This window comes from Orycteropus afer, unplaced genomic scaffold (assembly GCF_000298275.1).
Source record: "Orycteropus afer afer isolate SDZICR_OR568_19922 unplaced genomic scaffold, OryAfe1.0 scaffold00058, whole genome shotgun sequence".
Taxonomy (NCBI): domain Eukaryota; kingdom Metazoa; phylum Chordata; class Mammalia; order Tubulidentata; family Orycteropodidae; genus Orycteropus; species Orycteropus afer.
The window spans coordinates 10,899,376-10,919,258 of record NW_006921645.1 but is presented as its reverse complement, the minus strand read 5'-3'; the positions used below and the strand labels follow the sequence as shown (position 1 = coordinate 10,919,258).

Below are 19,883 nucleotides of genomic sequence, written 5' to 3'. Positions count from 1 at the left end.
CAGAAGTAGGATTGCCCAACCTTCCTTCCGAGGAGTGGCTGGTGGGTTTGAACCGCCAGTCTTCTGGTTAGCAGTCAAGTGCCTTAGGCACTATGTTACCAGAGCTCACTCAGTATAATGTCCCCCAAATTCATCCATGTTATGCAGTGTTCTGCAGACTCTACATTATTCTTTAGTGATGCTTAACATTCCATTGTATGTATGTACCATACTTTGGTCATCCACTCTTCCACTGATGGACACATAGGTTGTTTCCATCTTTTTGCTATTATAAATAGTGCTGTGATGAACACGGGTGTGCATATATCTGTTCCTGTCCTGTCTCTCACCTCTCTAGGATATATACCTAGTAAAGGGATTGCTAGGTCAAATGCTATCTCCAATTCCAGCTTTCTAAGGAATTGCCATACTGCTTTCCACAGTGGTTATATCACTTCAGAGTCCCACCAGCAGTGTATGAGAGTCCCAATCTCTCCATATCCCCACCAGCATTTGTTATTTTCTGTCTCGTTGAACCTTGCCATCAGTGCTGGGGTGAGACGGTATATCTCATTGTTGTTTTGATTTCCATCTCTCTGACGTCCAATGATTGTAAACATTTCTTCATATATTTTCTGGCCACTTGAATATCCTCCTTGGTGAACTGTCTATTCATGTCTTATGCCCATTTTTCAATTGGATTGTTAATCCCTTTGCTATTGAGGCATTGGAGTCTTCTAAAAATCTTAGAGATAAGTCCCTTGTCAGATATGTATTTATCAACAAGTATGAATTTGTTTCTGTTATTTTTGTGATATACTTTTTCATGGTGTTGATTTCTTTGTTCCATATCATCTTCTGTGCTGAGCACGTTGTTTATGAATTGTGTTATCACTTCCTTCGTTGCTATTGTTTGAGTATTTGCTAAATATTTGTGCTGGGCCTCTTTTTTATTTTGATGTGGTTTATAATTTTTCTTTGAGGTCACCCTCTGATTTATAGTTTTCTTCCCAAGTTTAGAACTTTCTGTTCTATCTTGTAGTTGTCTTGACTTTCCTACCATCTAGAAGTTCTATAACTATACAATTTTTTCCCTCTTTTTGGTTTGTAGTTGTTCTCATTTGTCAATCAATGTCTCTGGTTCCCTGTTTACAATCTTGTAGGCTTATTTACTTTGGACACTTCCATAACTGAGTTGGTTTCTGGGTATGTCATCATGTGTGGTAATAGTAAGTTGTTGTTTGCTGTTGTTAGTTCTCTGTCCAAAGGACTCTCTTTAGCATCTCTTGTAAGTTTGGTCTGGTTTTAACAAATTGCCTTAATTTCTGCTTATCTGGAAATGTTCTAATTTCACTATCATATTTGAGGGGCAGTTTTGCTGGGTACAAAATTCTTGCTTGGAAATTTTTCTCTTTCAGGATTTTATATATACCATCCCATTGCCTTCTTGCCTGCACAGTTCTGCAGAGAAATCCAAGCTTAGTCTTATTGGTTGTTCCTTGTAGGTAACTTTTTGTTTTTCCCATGCTTTCAGGATTCTTTCTTTGTCTTTGGTTTTGGTGAGTTTGATGATGACATGTCTTGGTGATTTTCTTTTGGGGTACATCCTGTTTAGGGTTGTTGGACTTCTTGAATAGACATATTCTCATCTTTCATCATACCAGGAAAATTCTCTTCCAACAAATCTTCAGCAATTTTTTCTGTGTTTTTATTTCTCTCTTCCTGTTCTGGAATTCTGGTGACACATAGGTTAGTCCTTTTGATGGTATCCCACATGAACCTTAGACTTTCTTCATTTTGTTTTGGTCTTTTTTCTGACTGATCCCTTTCCAAAGAAGTATTCAGGTATTTGCCTTCAATCTCACTAATTCTGTCTTCCATTGATTCAATTCTACTCCTCTGCCTGTTCAATGTCTTATATATTTCTGAAAATTTAATAATAATCTTCTGGATTTCTGTCTGTAGATTTTGTTATCATTTCTAATTTTTGCAATTGCTGTACTACTCACAATAGCCAAAAGGTAGAAACAACCCAAATGCCCATCAACAAATTAACAGATAAACAAACTGTAATAGATAAACACAATGAAATATTATTCAGGTATTAAAAAAAGAATGAATTTCTGATATATATCATGATGTGGAAGAACTTTGAAAGCATTATGCTGAGTTAATTAAGTCAGACACAAAAGGACAAGTATTATATGATACCACATATATAAAATATCTAGAACAGACAAATGCATAGAGACTAAAGTTTATTAGTGGCTATCTGGAGCAGGTAAAAGTGAGAAATAAGGAGTTACTGCTTAAGGGATAGAATTTCGGTTAAGGGTGGTGAAAACATTTGGAAATAGTTGCATAACACAATAAAATATATAATGTCACTGAATTGTACACATAAAAATAATTGAAATGGCAAGTTTTTTGTTACCTATTTTCTACCATAATAAAATAAAAAGAAAGCTCCCAATTAAAAAAAAAAAAAAAAAAGACCATTAAGAAGAACAAAGGTCCCTAGCTACAAATCGTTTGCACTTGTCTACTAACCAAAAGATTGACAGTTCAAATCCACCTAGTAACACTGAGAAAGACAGGCCTGGTGATCTACTTCTGTAAAATCATAGCCATTGAAAACCCTATGGGTCACCATGAGTTGAAATCAACTCAACAGCAATGGATTTGGTTTGGTTAGGAAAAGTAAAAATGGAATCCACAAAATAGTAAGATACTTACAACACATATAACTAAAATAGGGTTTATATCCAGAATGTATGAGGAACATTACAAATCAGTAAGACAGACAATCCAACAAGAAAAAAAAGTGGCAAAAATCTTGGATAGGTCCTTCTCAAATGAGGAAACCTAAATAGCCAACAAGAATATGTACGAAAAGTACTCAGTCTCACTGGTAGTGAGGAAAATGTTATTGTACACTCATCAATGTCACTCAAATTAAAATGTGTAATACCAAGCATTGAGGAGAATGTGGAGCAAGAGTAATACTCATCCATGCTGATGCCAGTGTAAACAAGTTTAAGATTATCCTATGACCCAGCAAACTCCACTCCCAGGTATAAACCATAAGAAATGAGGCTTGTGTGAACCAAAATATTGTGCTAGATTATTCATAATAGCACTAGTCATAACAGCCAAAATCTGGAAAATAATAATAATTCAAATGTACACCACCAGTGAAATGGTTAAATAAATGATGGCACAGCCAGACAATGGAAGTATCCAAATAAGAAATGAATATAATGGAGCTATATGCAACAACGAGGATGAATCATAAAAACACAATTGTGAGCAAAAGAAGTCAGTCACACATGGAATTGTACGCTTACAATCAGTGAACTTTATGGCATATAAACTATATCTTAATAAAGATGTTTTTTAAAAAGTCAGTCACAAAAAATAAATATTATAAAATTCCATTTTGAACTTTATAAGTTCAAAAATAGGCAAGATAAACTATACTGTTTAAGGATATAAAATTAGTTGATAACATTATCAGGAAAACAAGGAAGTGAACACTTATAAAAGATAGCCCGGGGGAAGTAGGGGACATCATCAGGAGGGAGCATGTTCCATTTTTTGACCTGGGGGTGAATTCACAGGACTGGCTTGGTAATTTGTGCAGCTGTATGTTTAATGTTTTACTGTGTTCTCTATGTATGTTTTACAATACAAAAGTGAAAACAGTCATAATAATGAAACTATAAATCACTAAAAGAAAAAAAACGTAATTAGTTAGACGATCTCCATTAGGAATTAAGCTCAAGTGCAAGTTAAATACATATTTTTCCATTAACTGTCCGGGAGTTTCTCCATCTTACCTGCATGCACTATGAACTTTACTTCTCATGGACCTTGCAGAAGCTTTCCTCCTTTCTTTTGGAATTACACTGTGTAGAGCAAAAGTGAACTGGGGCAAGTTAGCATGCAGCCTGGCCTTCTCTATTTCTTTGAATTCTTTTATGGAACACTGTTTTCCTATAGGAAGATAAGAAATCTAAATCAACTCTTAAAGTCAACTCCAGTTGCTCTTGGAGCAGGAAATCATTTCACCATCAGCAGTCTTCAAAACTGAAGCCCAGTGGACACAAAGTACCTGTCTCACATTGAAGAATAGCTCTTTTCTTTTCATCTGCCTCTTGCTGTCTTCGAAACAGAGGACCAAAAAATGGTGGGACCGAAACCTAGAGAAATGAGACTCATGAGGATTTGAGTGCAACTTGAATACTAAGCTTTTTAAATTTACCCTAAGTACTCAAGTTTGGCCTTACTATACCCCAAGAACCAAGTTTAAAAACCTATGAATGCTGTCAATCCACAGAGCAGTAGAAGGGTAAATATCTCCTGCCTGGAATAGGAGACTTAAATGATTGAATGGAGAGAGGGTTGCCCAAATAGAAGACACATGCTTCTCTTCAGAGCTCTACTGTTACCACTGTGCCAGTCAACAAATATATGCTGATGGCACCACATGCCATACCTGGGCTACTCCCTGTTCTCAAGGATCTCTCAGTCTAGTACAACTGACAAGTAACAGACAATGATAATCTATCATGAGTTGAGTCAGATCAGTATACTATAGGATCACAATGTCATGTTCCTAGCCCAGACTGGAAGGAAGAATGCCACCTGGGGAAGCTAACAACTGATCTAGAAGGACATGTGAGATCTAGCTGGGTAAACATTTGTGTGAGTATATGAAAAAGGCAGGGGAGTACAGAGATTGTCGTTGTTGTTAGGTGCCATTGAGTCATCTCCGACTCATATAGACCCTATGCACAGCAGAATGAAATACCACCCAGTACTGAGCAAGCTCCATGATTCTTGCTATACTTGAGTCCATTACCACTGCCACCGTGTCAGTCCATCTCATTGAGGGCCTTCCCCTCTTTAGTCAACCCTCCACCTTACCAAGCATGATATCCTTCCCCAGGAAATGGTCTCTTCTGATAATATGATCAAAGTATGTGAGACCAAGTCTGGCCATTCTCGCTTCCAAGGAGAATTCTGGCTGCACTTCCTCCAGGACAGACCTGTTAGTTCTTTTAGCAGTCCATGGCACTTTCAGCATTCTTCGCCAACAACACAGCTCAAAAGCATCAATTCTTTGGTCTTCCTTATTCATTGTCCAGCTCTCACATGCATATGAGGCTATTGAAAATACTATGGCTTGTGTTAGGCGCACCTTAGTCCTCAAGGAGACATCTTTGCTCTTCAGCACTTGAAAGAGGTCCTTTGCAGCCAATTTGCCCAGTGTTATATGTCATCTGATGTCCTGACTGCTGCTTCTATTGATGTCGATTATAGAACTAAGCAATGTGAAGTCTTTGACAATTTCAATCTTTTCTCCATTTATTGTAATGTTGCTTATAGGACCAGTTGTGAGGATTTTTGTTTTCTTTATATTGAGATGTAATCCATACTGCAGACTGTATTCTTCAGTCTTCATCAGTAAGTACTTCAAGTCATCCTCACTTTCAGCAAGCAAAGTTGTGTCGTCAGCATATCACAGGTTGTTAATGATTCTTCCTCCAATCCTAATGCCACGTTCTTCTTCATATAGTCCAGCTTCTAGGATTATTTGCTCAGCATACAGATTGAATAAGTATGGTGAACGGATACAACCCTGACACACTCCCTTCCTGATTTTAAACCATGTAGTGTTCCCTTTTTCTGTTCGAACGACAGCCTCCTGGTCCTCATGAGTACAATTAAGTAATTAGTGAATCAATGAGGTACATAATATGTTCTGCCTTCAACACCGTCCTCAGTGAGATTTTCTCTATAATGAAAATAATCTTTTTATCTTCATAATAATGATCTGGCTTGGTTTTCCAGGAGAAACAAAATAAACTATGTTTCTCTTCAGAGACACACATTTTTTTTTAATGAATATTAATATAAGGTTGCTATTTCTGTTACACAGGAGTAAAATTGAAACCTACATCTCTAAATTTTGACCCATGTATCAGCAGTTTAAAAATCTTAAGACTTGTTACAAGCTCAACTATCAGCTCTTCCGGACAGCCTCTCCTAACATGCTCCTAGACATGCAGTAGAAAGGAGCTGTCCCGCTGAGTCCCATGGACTTCTACCACACACTCATCACCCTCCATTGCTTACATACTTTTCTCTCCCTTCTGTACTTCAAGTTTGCTGAATGTGAATGAGTGACAGAATGAATGAATGGCCACCACACACGTGCACCATGTTCACACAGTATAAATTCTCCAACAGTCTAAGTAACTTTGGGTTCCTATTCTAAAAGGCTGGGATTGCTTTTGTTGTTTTTGTTTGTTTTGTTTTTAATGAATAGAGAATATCTATAAGACTTCTAAATGACTAGTTTCCCAACCCCAGAACTTATAAGAATAAATAAATAAAAGAGCAAAACCCACTCTATCTTTCCATATTTTGAGTCCTTTTTCCTTATATAAAAAGGATTATGTACTTCAAGATCATAATGATTTCCAAGTACAGTTTCCTTTAAAAAAATACACCTATGAAAAAAATCACTGCATACAAAAGCATTTTGTAGGATGTATAAAAGTCAAATACTTTATTTCATATTTATATAAAATCATAGATTCAAAGGGTTAGAAGAAACTTCAAGAGTACTTCTGTCAGGGGTGAGAGTCCATCTCATCTTGAGAGAGGTAACCATCCAGCTTTAGTCTGAAGTCATCAACTAGCTTTAGCTTGAGAACTTTCTGCTCCATGAGGAAGGTACTTTTTTGGTAATTCTAACCACTAAGGAAGGAGGCCTGGTTGCATAGTGGTTAAAGAGATTGGCTGTTAACCATCCAAAAGGTTGGCAGTTCAAACTCACAAGCTGCTCCCTGGGAGAAAGATGTGGCAGACTGCTGTAAAGCCCATTGCCATCAAGTCAATTCCAACTCATAGCAACCCCATAGGATTTCAAAGATTTTCCAAGGTGTAACTTTTATGGAAGCAGACTGCCACATTTTTTTTTCCTGTGGAGCAACTGATGGGTTTGAACAGTCAAACTTTTAGTTAGCAGCCCAGTGCTTAATCACAGCACCACCAGGACTCCTTACCATAAAGGTTACAGAGTTGGAAACCCTACAGGACAGTTCTACTCTGTCTTATAAGGTCACTATGAGTCAGAATTGACTTGAAGGTACACATTAAAAATAACCCCACTAAGAAGTTTGTCCTTAAATTGTCTAATCCGCCTTGTAACTTCCACACATAGATTACTAGTTTTCTCTCGTGAAGCAACACAAACACAAAATACTGATCTCAATCTTTAAGCCTTTTAAACATTTAAAGGTTTCATTTCCCCTTGTGTCATCTCTTCTTTAAGCTAAATACCCTATTTCTTTCCACTTCTTCTGTAAAGTGGTATTAAGCCCCATCCTCTAAACGCTGTGCAACTGGTGAACATCCCCTCTATAGTATAACATAAGGAATAAAGGGATAGGACAAGGTGCTTCCCACACTAAGCACAGACTCTCCTAACACCTCTCTTTAAGAAAATACAGCTCATGTTTTCTTGGAAGCCAGCTCACATGGTTGACTCATGTCATTTAAAATCATTTGGACTTCAACACATTCTGTTTCTGACACATGGCCTCCCCATCCTATACATAAGCAACCATGTTTCTGGACACCACTGCAAGATCTTGCAGCTTGATTTCAAACAGGCTTGGATTCAGTCTTGAGCTCTGCTTCTAACTAGCTCTTTAAACTTGTATAGGTCTCACCTCTCCAAGTGTCTGTTTTCTTATCTATAAAATGAGGTTAATAATAACAACACATTACAAGACTGTCATAAAGGATACCTGGAAATAAGAACTATGGGGATAATTTCTCCAAGTATTAAAGGTTATGATAAAACAAAACAAAAACTCACTGCCATTGAGTCCGTTCCAATCCATAGGGAACCCTCCTTGAGTTTCTGAGGCGGTAAATCTTTACGGAAGTAGATTGCCCAATCTTCCTTCTAAGGAGTGGCTGGTGGGTTTGAACCACCAGCCTTCTAGTTAGCAGTCAAATGCCTTAGGCACTATGCCACCAGAGCTCCTCAAATATAATGTTGTTGTTGTGTGCCATCAAGCATATTGTAACTCATAGTGACCTTATAAGACAGAGTACAAATGACCCATAGGGTTTCCTTAGGCTGAAATTTTTATAGGAGCAGATCACTAGGTCTTTTCCTCCATGAAGTGGTTGGTGGGTTCCTTTCAGTTAGCAGCCAAGAGCTTAAATATTGCACCACTAGGGTATCTTGCAAACATAATAAAAACAATTTATTTAATACAGGATTATTTAAATAACATATTTGTACATTACAAATTTAGAGATTTTAGTAAGAAGTACTTGGATCCACATTCAACACCCATGGAAGCAGCAGTCAAGAAATCAGACATTGTACTGCACTGAGCAAATCTGCTGCCAAAGACAGTTCTTTAAAGCGTTGAAGAGCAAAGATGTCACTTTGAAGACTAAGGTATACCTAACCCAGGCTGTGGTATTTTCAACAGCCTCATATGCATGTGAAAACTGGATAATGAATAAGGTAGACTAAAAAAGAGTTGATGCTTTTGAATTGTGGTATTGGTGAAGAATACTGAAAATACCATGGGATGTGGAAGAACAAACAAATCTGTCCTAAAAGAAGTGTAGCCAGAATGCTCCTTGGAAGTGAGAATGGCCAGACTTCATCCTACCTACATTGGTCATGTGTCAGAAAGCACCATTCCCTGGAGAAGGATATCATGCTTGGTAAAGTAGAGGGTCAGTGAAAGAGGGGAAGACCCTCAAAGAGATGGACTGACACAGTGGCTGCAATGATGGGCTCAAGTATAGCAAGGATTATGAGGATGACACATGACCAGGCAGTGTTTCATTCTGTTGTACATCAGGTTGCTATGAGTTAGATGCTACTCAAGAGAACCTAGCAACAACAGTAAGAAGTATGGAATCCCCAAGTGGAGCAAACACACTTGGCTGCTAACCAAAAAGCTGGTGGTTTGAGTCCACTTAGAGGTCCCACAGAAGAAAGGTCTTGAGATCTACTTCTGAAAAATCAGCCATTGAAAACCCTACATAGCACAGTTCTCCTCTGACATGCATGTGGTCTCCCTGAGCTGGGACTGACTCAATGGCAACTTTTTTTTTCTTTCTTTTTTGGTTTGAGTAAGACGTATTTGACATACATATCCAGAAATTTCACTCAGAAAATATAATTAATGCCCCAATGTTTCAGTTAAACTACTCTAGGTCTCTAGTAAATACTTGGAGGGTGGGTAACAATGTTCTACTGCACACATAAAGCCAACAAATGTAAATTTGCTACTGCAGATAGGTGTACCTAGATTCTAAAAGAGGAACCTGGCTTCAGAGTTTAAAAAAAAAATAAACCTTCAAAATAAGAAACAAAAATTCTGTGGTTGCTTTGTAAAGCCAAACTGAAGTACAGAACATAGCAACTGGCAGTCTCTACACATAATAGCTGGTTAACTCAACAGCCAGATAACTCCATTTTCCCTTGCCCACTTCCTACTACTTCCTACTACAGAGACTGGAAAATCTGACACTCTTTCCTAGTCTCACTCATATCTAGGACTTGTATAGCTTAGTCCTTATAGCTGGAACCCAGTTCTAGCCAACGAAATCAAACAGGAAGTCTGCTGGGGGCTTCTAGGATGTGCTTTCTGACAAAAGGAACAGGGTAAGGGAAGAGTTCCATAGCCCCATTCCTTACCCTTTATTTCTGCCTTGAACACAGATCTAATACCTGCAGCTGTAAGCAACCATCACCTAAATGTGCTGATGAAGGGGAAAAAGTGAATATATTAAGGAGTTTAAAAACAATAGAAAAACCTAGGTCACTAACACCACTACTCATCTGTCAGTTTGTCGTACTGTGGTGGCTTGCATGTTGCTGTTAGTCTAGATAGAGGTTATGGCACCAGTATTTCAAATACCAGCAGGGTCACTCATGGTGGACAAGTTTCAGCGGAGCTTCCAGACCAAGACACACTTGGAAGAAGGAAGGGGCCATCCACTTCTCAAAGAATTGGCCAGTGAAAACCTTATGAATAGCAGTGAAAACACTGTCTGATATATTACTGGAAAACTTTATGAATAGCCCTGACATATTGTCCAATATAGCATCAGAAAAGGAGCCCCTCAGGTTGGAAGGCACTCAAAATATGACTGAGGAAGAGCTGCCTCCTCAGAGTAGAGTGGACCTTAATGATATGGATGGAGTAAAGCTTTCGGAATCTCCCTTGCTGATATGGAACAACTCAAAATGAGAAGAAACAGCCATAATAATCACTAATCACTAATAATCACTAATAATCAGAACATGGAATGTATGAAGCATGAATCTAGGAAAATTGGAATTGTCAAAAAATGAAATGGAACACATAAAGATCGATATCCTAGGCATTAGTGAGCTAAGATGGACTTGTTGTTGTTGTTGTTATTTGCCATCGAGTCGGCCCCGACTCATAGTGACCCCTCCTTGGGTTTCCGAGGCAGTATCACTACGGAAGTAGGAATGCCCAACCTTCCTTCTGAGGAGTGGCTGGTGGGTTTGAACCGCCAGCCTTCTGGTTAGCAGTCCAGTGCCTTAGGCACTATGCTACCAGAGCTCCTAAGATGGACTAGGTTTGGCCATTCTGAATCAGACAACCATATGATCTACTATGCTGGGAATGGCAAATTGAAGAGGAATATAATGGCATTCATCATCACAAAGAATGTTTCAAGATCTACCCTAAAGTACTATGCTACCAGTAACAGGATATCCATACACCTAAAAGGAAGACCAGTTAATACTATTATTATTTAAATTTATGCACTAACCATCAAAGCCAAAGATGAGGAAATTGAAGATTTTTACCAACTTCTGCAGTCTGCAATTAACCAAATATGCAATCAAGATGTGTTGATTATTACTGGTGATTGGACAGCAAAGTGGGGAAGCAAAGAAGAATCACTAGCAGTTGGAAAATATGGCCTTGGTGATAGAAATGACACTGGAGATCACATGATAGAATTTTGCAAGACCAACAACTTACTCATTGCAAATACTTTTTTTCAACAACATAAACAGGGGCTATACACATGGACTTTGCCAGATGGAGTACACAGGAATCAGATCAACTACATTTGCAGAAAGAGGTGATGGAGAAACTGAATATCTTCACCTAAAACAAGGCCAGGGGCTGACTGTGGAATAGACCATCAACTGCTCATATACAAGTTCAAGTTGAAGCTGGAGACAATTAAAAGAAGTCCACGAGAGTCAAAATATGACCTTGATTATATCCCTCCTGAATTTAGAGACCATCTAAAGAATACATTTGATGCATTGATCAAAAATCAGAGGAATTGTGGGATAACATCAAGAACATTATCCATGAAGAAAGCAAAAGGCCATTAGAAAGACAGGAAATGAAGAAAAAAACAAAATGGATGCCAGAAGAGACTCTGAAACTTGCCCTTGAATGGAGAGAAGCTAAAGCAAATAGAAGAAATTACAAGATAAAAGAACTGAACAGAAGATTTCAAAGAGCAGCTCAAAAAGACCAAGTCAATTATTATAATGAAATATGCAAAGATCTAGAGTTAGAAAACCAAAAGGGAAGAACACACTAGGCATTTTACAAGCTGAAAAAACTGAAGAAAAAATTCAAGCTTCACATTGCACACTGAAAGATTCTATGGGCAAAATATTGAATGATGCAGGAAACATCAGAAGATGATGAAAGGAATACACAGAGTCATTGTACCAAAAAGAATTGGTCAATGTCCATCCATTTCAGGAGGTGGCATATGATCCAAATCCAATGGTACTGAGAAAAGAAGTTGAAGCTGCACTGAAGGAATTGGCAAAATCAAGCCTCCAGGAATTGACAGAATACCCACTGAGATGTTTCAACAAACAGATGTTATGCTGGAGGCACTCACTCAGCTATATATCAAGAGATTTGGAAGACAGCTATCTGGCCAACTGACTGGAAGAGATCCATATTTGTACCCATTCCAAAGAAAGGTGAGCCCGCAGAATGTGGAAATTATTGAACAATATCAGGAGCTCTGATGGTGTATTGTCTTAGGCATTTGACTGCTAACCAGAAGGCTGGTGATTCAAATACACCAACCACTCCTCAGAAGGAAGGTTGGGCAATCTACTTCCATAGTGATACCACCTCGGAAACCCAAGGAGGGGTCACTATGAGTCGGATCCAACATCTTGATGCCAGTGCATGCATATCAATATCACGTGCAAGTGAAATCTTACTGAAGATAATTAAAAAATGGTTGCAGCAATATATTGACAGGGAACTCCCAGAAATCCAAGCTAGATTCAGAAGAGGACATGAAACAAGGGATATCATAGCTGATGTCAGATGGATCTTGGCTGAAAGCAAAGAATACCAAAAAGATGTTAACTGTGTTTTACTGACTATGCAAAAGCATTGTGTGGATCATAACAAATTGTGGATAACATTGAGAAGAATGGGAATTCCAGAACACTTAATTGTGCTCATGAGGAATCTGTACATAGACAAGGAGCCTGTCGTTCAAACAGAACGAGGGGATACTGTGTGGTTTGAAATCAGGAAGGGAGTGCATGAAGGTTGTATTCTATCATCATACTTATTCCATCTGTATGCTGAGCAAATAATCTGAGAAGCTGGACTATATGAAGAAGAACATGGCATCAGGATCGGAGGAAGACTCATTAACAACCTGTGATATGCAGATGACACAACTTTGCTTGCTGAAAGTGAAGATAACTTGAAGCACTTACTGATGAAGATTAAAGACTACAGTTTGCAGTATGGATTACACCTCAACATAAAGAAAACAAAAATCCTCACAACTGGACCAATAAGCAGTATCACGATAAATGGAAAAAAAACTGAAGTGGTCAAATATTTCATATTAGTTGGTTCCACAATCAACACCAATGGAAACAGCAGTCAAGAAATCAGACGATGTATTGCACTGGGAAAATCTGCTGCAAAAGACCTCTTTCAAAGATGTCTCTTTGAAGACTAAGGTGAGCCTAACCCAAGTCATGGTGTTTTCAATTGCCTCATATGCATGTGAGAGCAGGACAATGAATAAGGAATAGCGTAGAAGAGTTGATGCTTTTGAGTTGTGCTGGCGAAGAATACTGAAAGTACCATAGACTACCAGAAGGATTAACAAATCTGTCCTAGAGGAGGTGTAGCCAGAATGCTTCTTAGCAGCGAGAACGGCCAGAATTCATCTCATCTACTTTGGTCATGTTGTCAGAATGCATCATTCCCTGGAGAAGGATATCATGCTTGGTAAAGTGGAGAGTCAACGGAAAAGGGGAAGGCCCTCAACAGTAGATGGACTGACACAGTGGCTGCAACAATGGGCTCAGGTATAGCAAGGACTGTGAGGCTAGCACAGGACCAGGCAGTGTTTTGTTCCGTTGCACACATGGTTACTATGAGTTGGAGCTGACCCAACGGCACCTAACAACAACACAACCAACAGGTCACTAATGACATTGTTATGCTATCAAAATCCACCATGAGACCAACTATCTCTGGATTTCTTTATAAATAAATCATAAATGGCCTTATGACTTAAGTCACATTTACCTAAAAGCATTCCTGATCAATCTAGTTTCAAATTAATTATCTCAATTCCCTCCACTCTAAACCAGGTATAAAAATGCAGTCAGCTAACGCAGTTCAAGGAATTCATCCTAAACACAAGCTTGGAGCTGTTTACATAAACAGTGAAAATGTTGGCCCTAACCATTCAAATTATACTTTCTTTTTAAAGTAAATAAATAAATAAAACACTCAGTACCGTTTTATTTGCGTGCTGTAAATCATATTCAAAATCCTCTTGTTTTGTTTTTTTCTGCCCTCTATATGAAATTACTTTTTCCATAATTCTCTGCTGAAGAGGCTGTGCGACATTTTCAGTCCATTTTTTATGTAATATTTCTCTTCTTCTTTCCTTAAAAGTATCCAGATGCTGGAAATATGTATCTAATCGCTAATGAAATGAGGAAAATAAATTATTATAAAATTTTCCATTTATTGTCATTTGAAAGAGGGGGTAAAAAACTTGTTCCCACTCCCAAGCTCTCAGCCACATTCAAGCTACAAAGTCCTAGCATAAAATAACTGAAGAACAAAATACAGGTCAGAAAGAGAAGCTGATAGCATACAGCAGGAAGGACTCATGAAAACTTGTAAACCACAACCTTGCTTCAAATTAATCTATATTAAACCATTCCTAACTCATGAACCTCTTCTTTTTAATTATTTCAAAGCATTCTCTGGTCACCCATTCCAAACCTTCACTGTCATCATGAGGAAATTCAGTGACAGATTGGCAGAGTAGAAAAAGAGCACTAGACTTGCTCTAACACCTCTCTCTCTGAATCTATAAAGGGAAGGTAATCCTACCTACCTCTTTTGCTGCTGACATGAGAATATATGTGAACTCCTTTTATAAAGTGTAAATCATAATATAAATGTCAAAGTTTTATTATAACACCCAATTTCAATCCCTCTCACTGCAATTAAAACCCCATTGTGTTTATCCATTTCTTGAAGACTACCAGTACTAGAAGGAGTGCTGGTGGCATAGTGATTAAAGCATTCGGCTGTTAACCAAAAGGTTTGACAGTTCAAATCCACTAGCCGCTCCACGGAAGAAAGGTGAGCAATCTGATTCCACAAATACTTACAGACTCATAGGGTCAATATGAAAAGAAGCTCTGGTGGTATCATGGGTAAGGCATTTGGCTGCCAACCAGAAGGTCTGTGGTTCAAACCCACCAGCTGCTCCATGGAAGAAAGATGCAGCAATCTACATCTGTAAAGATTTACAGCCTTGGAAACCCAATGGGGGTCGCTTTAAGTCAGAATTGACACGATGGCAATGAGTTTGGTTTTGTTTGAGGGTCTCTATGAGTTGGGAGCTCTGGTAGCGTAGTGCCTAAGGCACTTGACTGCTAACCAGAAGGCTGGGGGTTCAAACCCACCAGCCACTCCTCAGAAGGAAGGTTGGACAATCTACTTCTACAGTGATACCACCTGGGAAACCCAAGGAGGGGTCATTATGAGTCAGGTCCGACTCAAGGGTACATAACAACAACAACATGAGTTAGAATTGCTCAATGGCAGTTGGTTTGGTTTATCTTTAAATACTAATTTATTTCTGGTGGCTTTATACATCCTCACTGAGATGTGGGAACTTAAGGGGAAAAGAAAGAATTTCTATTCAGTACCAGGACAAAGATGGGGAGCAGTTAGAACCATCTCTCAGATCCCTTAAGTATAGACCCAGGTGGAATTACAGTGAGATGGATTTGCACCTGTTAGTGATCTTGCACTGAGGTGGCACAATCTCAGATGTATGAAGTATAAACAAGAAACTCAAAGGAGCCTCATTCTCCTCACAAAATGCATTTCCTTGACATGATAATCAATTCTTAATCCCGTTGCTATGCATCACTCTTGCTGATCTAGATTTACTTAGAATACACAGTGTGTAGTCAACTCTTACCTTCACAACATAATTTTCTCTAAGTAATATTACATGTACAGCTTCATCAATGTCTTCTCTAGCTAATGCCTAAAATTGAAAATTAGGATGTAAATCATGAAGAAATAAATCAAAATGACTCAGTGTATTTACTAATAGTTTTACTGTAATACCAATGTCTGTACTTCAAAGCATATTTGTCACTTCTGATTATGGAAATTTCAAACAAGATTCCCCATGAATCTATCACCCAGGTTCAATAATTGTCAACTTAGAGTCAGTCTTATTTCATCTAAATCCCTACCCCCACCCTCAATTATTTTGAGGCAAATCTTTCACATATCATTAAATAATTTTTTAAAATACCAAGAAAGCTTACAAATTAAAGGGATCTTCTAAAAAGTGAATCCTCTTTTCAGACATCCAGTAGGTATTTTCTTAAAGGGCCCCGAAATTTCTTGCTTTCTAGGTTTCGTTGTAAGTCAAAACCACAGAAAGTTAGGTCTAGTTCAACTGGTCCAGAGCCACAGAGTTAGTGGCAGCTAGTGGCCTCAACTCATATTGTCTTACATCTAGGGACTTGCTGTTTCCATTACGAGTTTGGATGGGTAAAGCATATGCATTTAAATCTTCACTTTAGGGCTTTTCAATTGGATCATAGGAAATGATCTTCCAGGTTTTAGTCTCATAGAACTAAGTAGGAACAAATGGCAAAGCATTAAAAATCTATTATCTGGAAAAGAAATAATATTTAAAATCTCTAGTGTAAAATAATACAGGTTCTTAAAACTATGTTATTCAATCTCAGGCTTTTCTGTCTGTTCTGCCAATCTGGCTACATAAAAACAAACTCAAATACTAAATCTGTGACTGAGAAAAATTCTGAAGAAGAGAGTTGGGTTTTTACCCATATATTTAATTGCTTCATGTGAAATTAAAAATGATATTCAGGCAGCTGTTCAGGTCTTCTCCAAAATAACGAGCGCTCTCACAATAAAACAAAATCTTGCTTTAAAGCCTTCTCATGCACAGGAGCTCTGGTAGTATAGTGCCTAAGGCACTTGACTGCTAACCAGAAGGCTGGCGGTTCAAACCCACCAGCCACTCCTCCAAAGTAAGGTTGGGCAATCCTACTTCTGTAGTGATACTGCCTCGGAAACCCAAAGAGGGGTCGTTATGAGTCAGGGCTGACTCAACGGCACATGACAACAACATCCTTATTTTAAGATATAAACTGAAAAATTATATAAAACAATTCAATATTTTTTCTCTGATACTACAATTCAAATGAGAATAAATCATAACGTATTGGGAGAATTAAAAGCTTACACGTTGACAAACATCTTGAAGAATCACATGTTTTGTGCCACTTTTGTAAACACTACTGGCAAATATTATATATACTTTCAGTCATGCAGTAGATTTTAAAACAATCTTTTTAAGAAATAGGCAGCTTTTGTCATTGATGGCACCTTTATGATTTTGCCAGAAAATAAGTGTTAAGAATAGCAGCACTTTTGAAATCTACAACGTCCTGTACACACACAGAGAAAAATTAAGCATCTCACTACCCATACTGCCATGACAAATTGGGAAAAATAAAAGAAAACAGCTTTTCTTTATTTATAGTGAAGCAAATTATTGGCTCATACAAAGCAATGAAGTTATCTTTACAGGAAGATCATTACTTTTCCAGACCCTGAAGTATCAGGATCCCACTAGACTGACCACTCGTGTTCTTCCGCACGGCGAGAATCTTACCGCTGCATTTACTCACCCCCCCGGGCTCCTCAGCAGGAACAGAGGACATTCAACCACACTTTTGGCCAAATTTGACCCTGGGCCATTCCCATTCAACAATTTTATTCATTTATTTTGAACGCCTAATATGTGCTAGGCCTTGTTCTAGGGGATACAACCGTCAAGCGTGATTAAGATGATATAACCAAAAACCAAACTCATTGCCATCAAGTGGATTCCGACTCATAATGACCCCCATTGGGTTTCCAAGACTGTAAATCTTTACAGAAGCAGACTGCCTCCTCTTTCTACCGCTGAGCAACTGGTGGTTTCAAACCACCGGCCTTTTAGTTAGCAGCCAAATGCCTTAACCAGTACACTACCAGATCTCCTTATTAGGAGAGTATTTTAAAAACAAACAAAACAAAACACCACTGCTATCAGGTCGATTCTGACTCATAGTGACCCCCAGGCAGCAAATCCTTACAAAAGCAGATTGCCCCGTCGCCCTCCTGCAGGGTGGCTATTCGGTTTGAACCGCCAACCTTCTGGTTAACAGTCAAATCCCTTAGGCAGTGCACCACCACAGCATATAATAGTTTCTGTTCTTAAAGGTTTAAGTCCTATTACCCAACCAACGCCTCAAAATGCCACATTATTTTTACCTCCATTAAAGAAACTGCCATCGGGTCTGGCCATTCTTTTAATTTTTCTGGCCTGAAATGGTCACCATAGTTGGAGGCTTTCATGGCAGCCATAGATAGTACAATCTCTGAGAGAAGAAAAGTAAAGTTAGAGGATTTAGTAGGACGATTATGTGGAAAAATGCAAGATCTCTGGGCTCAGAAGGCGCTTTAAATACTTGCTTTCCCACCTCTAGAGTAGGAGCTCTGGTAGCATAGTGGCTAAAGCACTTGACTGCTAACCAGAAGGCTGGCGGTTCAAACCCACCAGCCACTCCTCGGAAGGAAGGTTGGGCAATCCTACTTCCGTAGTGATACTGCCTCGGAAACCCAAGGAGGGCTCGCTATGAGTCGGGGCCGACTCGACGGCACATAACAACAACAACAAGAGCAGGTAAGCGAAAGAAAAACAAAATCCTAGGCGCCTCCGCGCCTGTTTCTAAAGTGGGTGATTCTGTCTCTCCCACAGCTAGTCTTAGGGGCTACGGGTATTCCGCTCAGTGTTCCCCCCCTCCCTGGGAGAGGCGGGCCATGGGCCTTGGCGGGGGGCCATGACTTCTGTCACAGTCCTCACTGCGAGGGCGGGGTCCCTGCTTTCTAGCTGCGACGCGGGGCCATAACCCCCAAGTCCCGCAGGTTTCCCTGGGCCCCACCTCCGCAGAGGGGCTGCCGCTCTGGGTCGTCACAGCCCTGGACCGGGGCGGTCCTTCAGCCGCGCACTGTCCGCCCCGCCCTCGGGCGCCGAGAACCCTCCCTCCGGCCTCCGCCGCGCTCCCGGCGCGGGCCTAGCTTAAGCGCGTGATGCTCCTTCGGACCGGGTAGCCGTGGCGTCCCTAGTGCAGGCCGACGTGTCAGAAGGAGGCTCCGAGATCCAACGAGACGCAAGCCACGGCTGTATATACATCCTGGAACGCGACAGGGTCCCACTGATATTCCGGAAAAGGGAAGAAACGTTATTTTAAAGTACTGTGTTTGAACTGGATCTTCCCACCCCTTGCTTTTCTGCTGGGCCGGCAAGGCGGGGAGGCCAGGGAGCGAGCACGGGTTTCCTCCCTGACTCCGCGCCAGCACGGCCTGCGCAGTCCTTCAGCGCCCTTTCCCCTCAAAGCTCGCACCGCAGCCTCTCTGAGCTGGGGCGGCCGGCGTGTGCGGAGAACCACCCAGAAAACGCTCTGGAAAGGAGCCCGCTGGAGCCGCGGCTTTCTCGCCCCCTCCCGCACTGGACGGAGGCAATGGGGGGGAGCTTGTGAGAAGTTCAACTGTTCTTCGACATATTTTGTTTTGATTTTCTGAAACAGACATCATGTAAATAAATACCAAACAAAATTTAACATTTACTTCTATGATTGAGGGCAACAAGAATAGCGGGAGAATTTTTAAGTGTATTATCAGGTTTACAGGAGCATGGACTTTTGAAACCTCACGTTGAAGTGTATACTTAAATAATTGAGATAGCGACAATTTCCCTAGCAACTTTACCTACTTATGTAGTTGATTTGAGCAACAGATTCCTTTAACCAAGACTTGCAAGGGAATAAATGAGGATATATTCTGTTCCTAAACCCAACAAGTCTCTGGCATATTTGATCTTTACCCATTTACAGCTGTGGAAACTGCGTACCGGTCAGAGAGGTTGAGTCATTTGCACAAAGCAAATAATTGCCAACATTGAAACTCAAAAACCCAAAAGTATGTGCTGTTTATCTTATGCTGTGGTATTTACTAGCTAGACATGCATTTGTTAATGTTGTTGTTCCTCCCTTATTTAACAGCTTTAATTTTATTTACTTCTGGTTATAAAAATTGAGAAAATCATCGTACTTATAATGCTGTACTTTCTCCTTCCTTACCAATATGTGTGTTTATAACACTTATATTGTTTCATGACCATAATCCTGCTCTTGTTTCTGTCTTCATCCTTCAATGTTTATT

At 39.6% G+C, this 19,883-nt stretch overlaps 1 protein-coding gene across 1 annotated transcript in view; it reads right to left on the bottom strand.

Annotated features, from left to right (window-relative positions):
• FAM228A (family with sequence similarity 228 member A) overlaps positions 1–19,253 on the bottom strand; it is a 34,893-nt gene extending 15,640 nt beyond the window's left edge. The window contains exons 1-7 of the mRNA XM_007939297.1: positions 19,067–19,253; positions 17,934–18,040; positions 15,550–15,618; positions 13,837–14,028; positions 6,392–6,481; positions 4,094–4,181; positions 3,819–3,975 (exon numbers count right to left, since the gene is read on the bottom strand). Coding sequence (XP_007937488.1) covers positions 3,819–3,975; positions 4,094–4,181; positions 6,392–6,481; positions 13,837–14,028; positions 15,550–15,618; positions 17,934–18,040; positions 19,067–19,253 — 890 coding nt within the window. The remainder of the gene's footprint in view (positions 1–3,818; positions 3,976–4,093; positions 4,182–6,391; positions 6,482–13,836; positions 14,029–15,549; positions 15,619–17,933; positions 18,041–19,066) is intronic.
• Between the last annotated feature and the right edge of the window lie 630 nt (positions 19,254–19,883).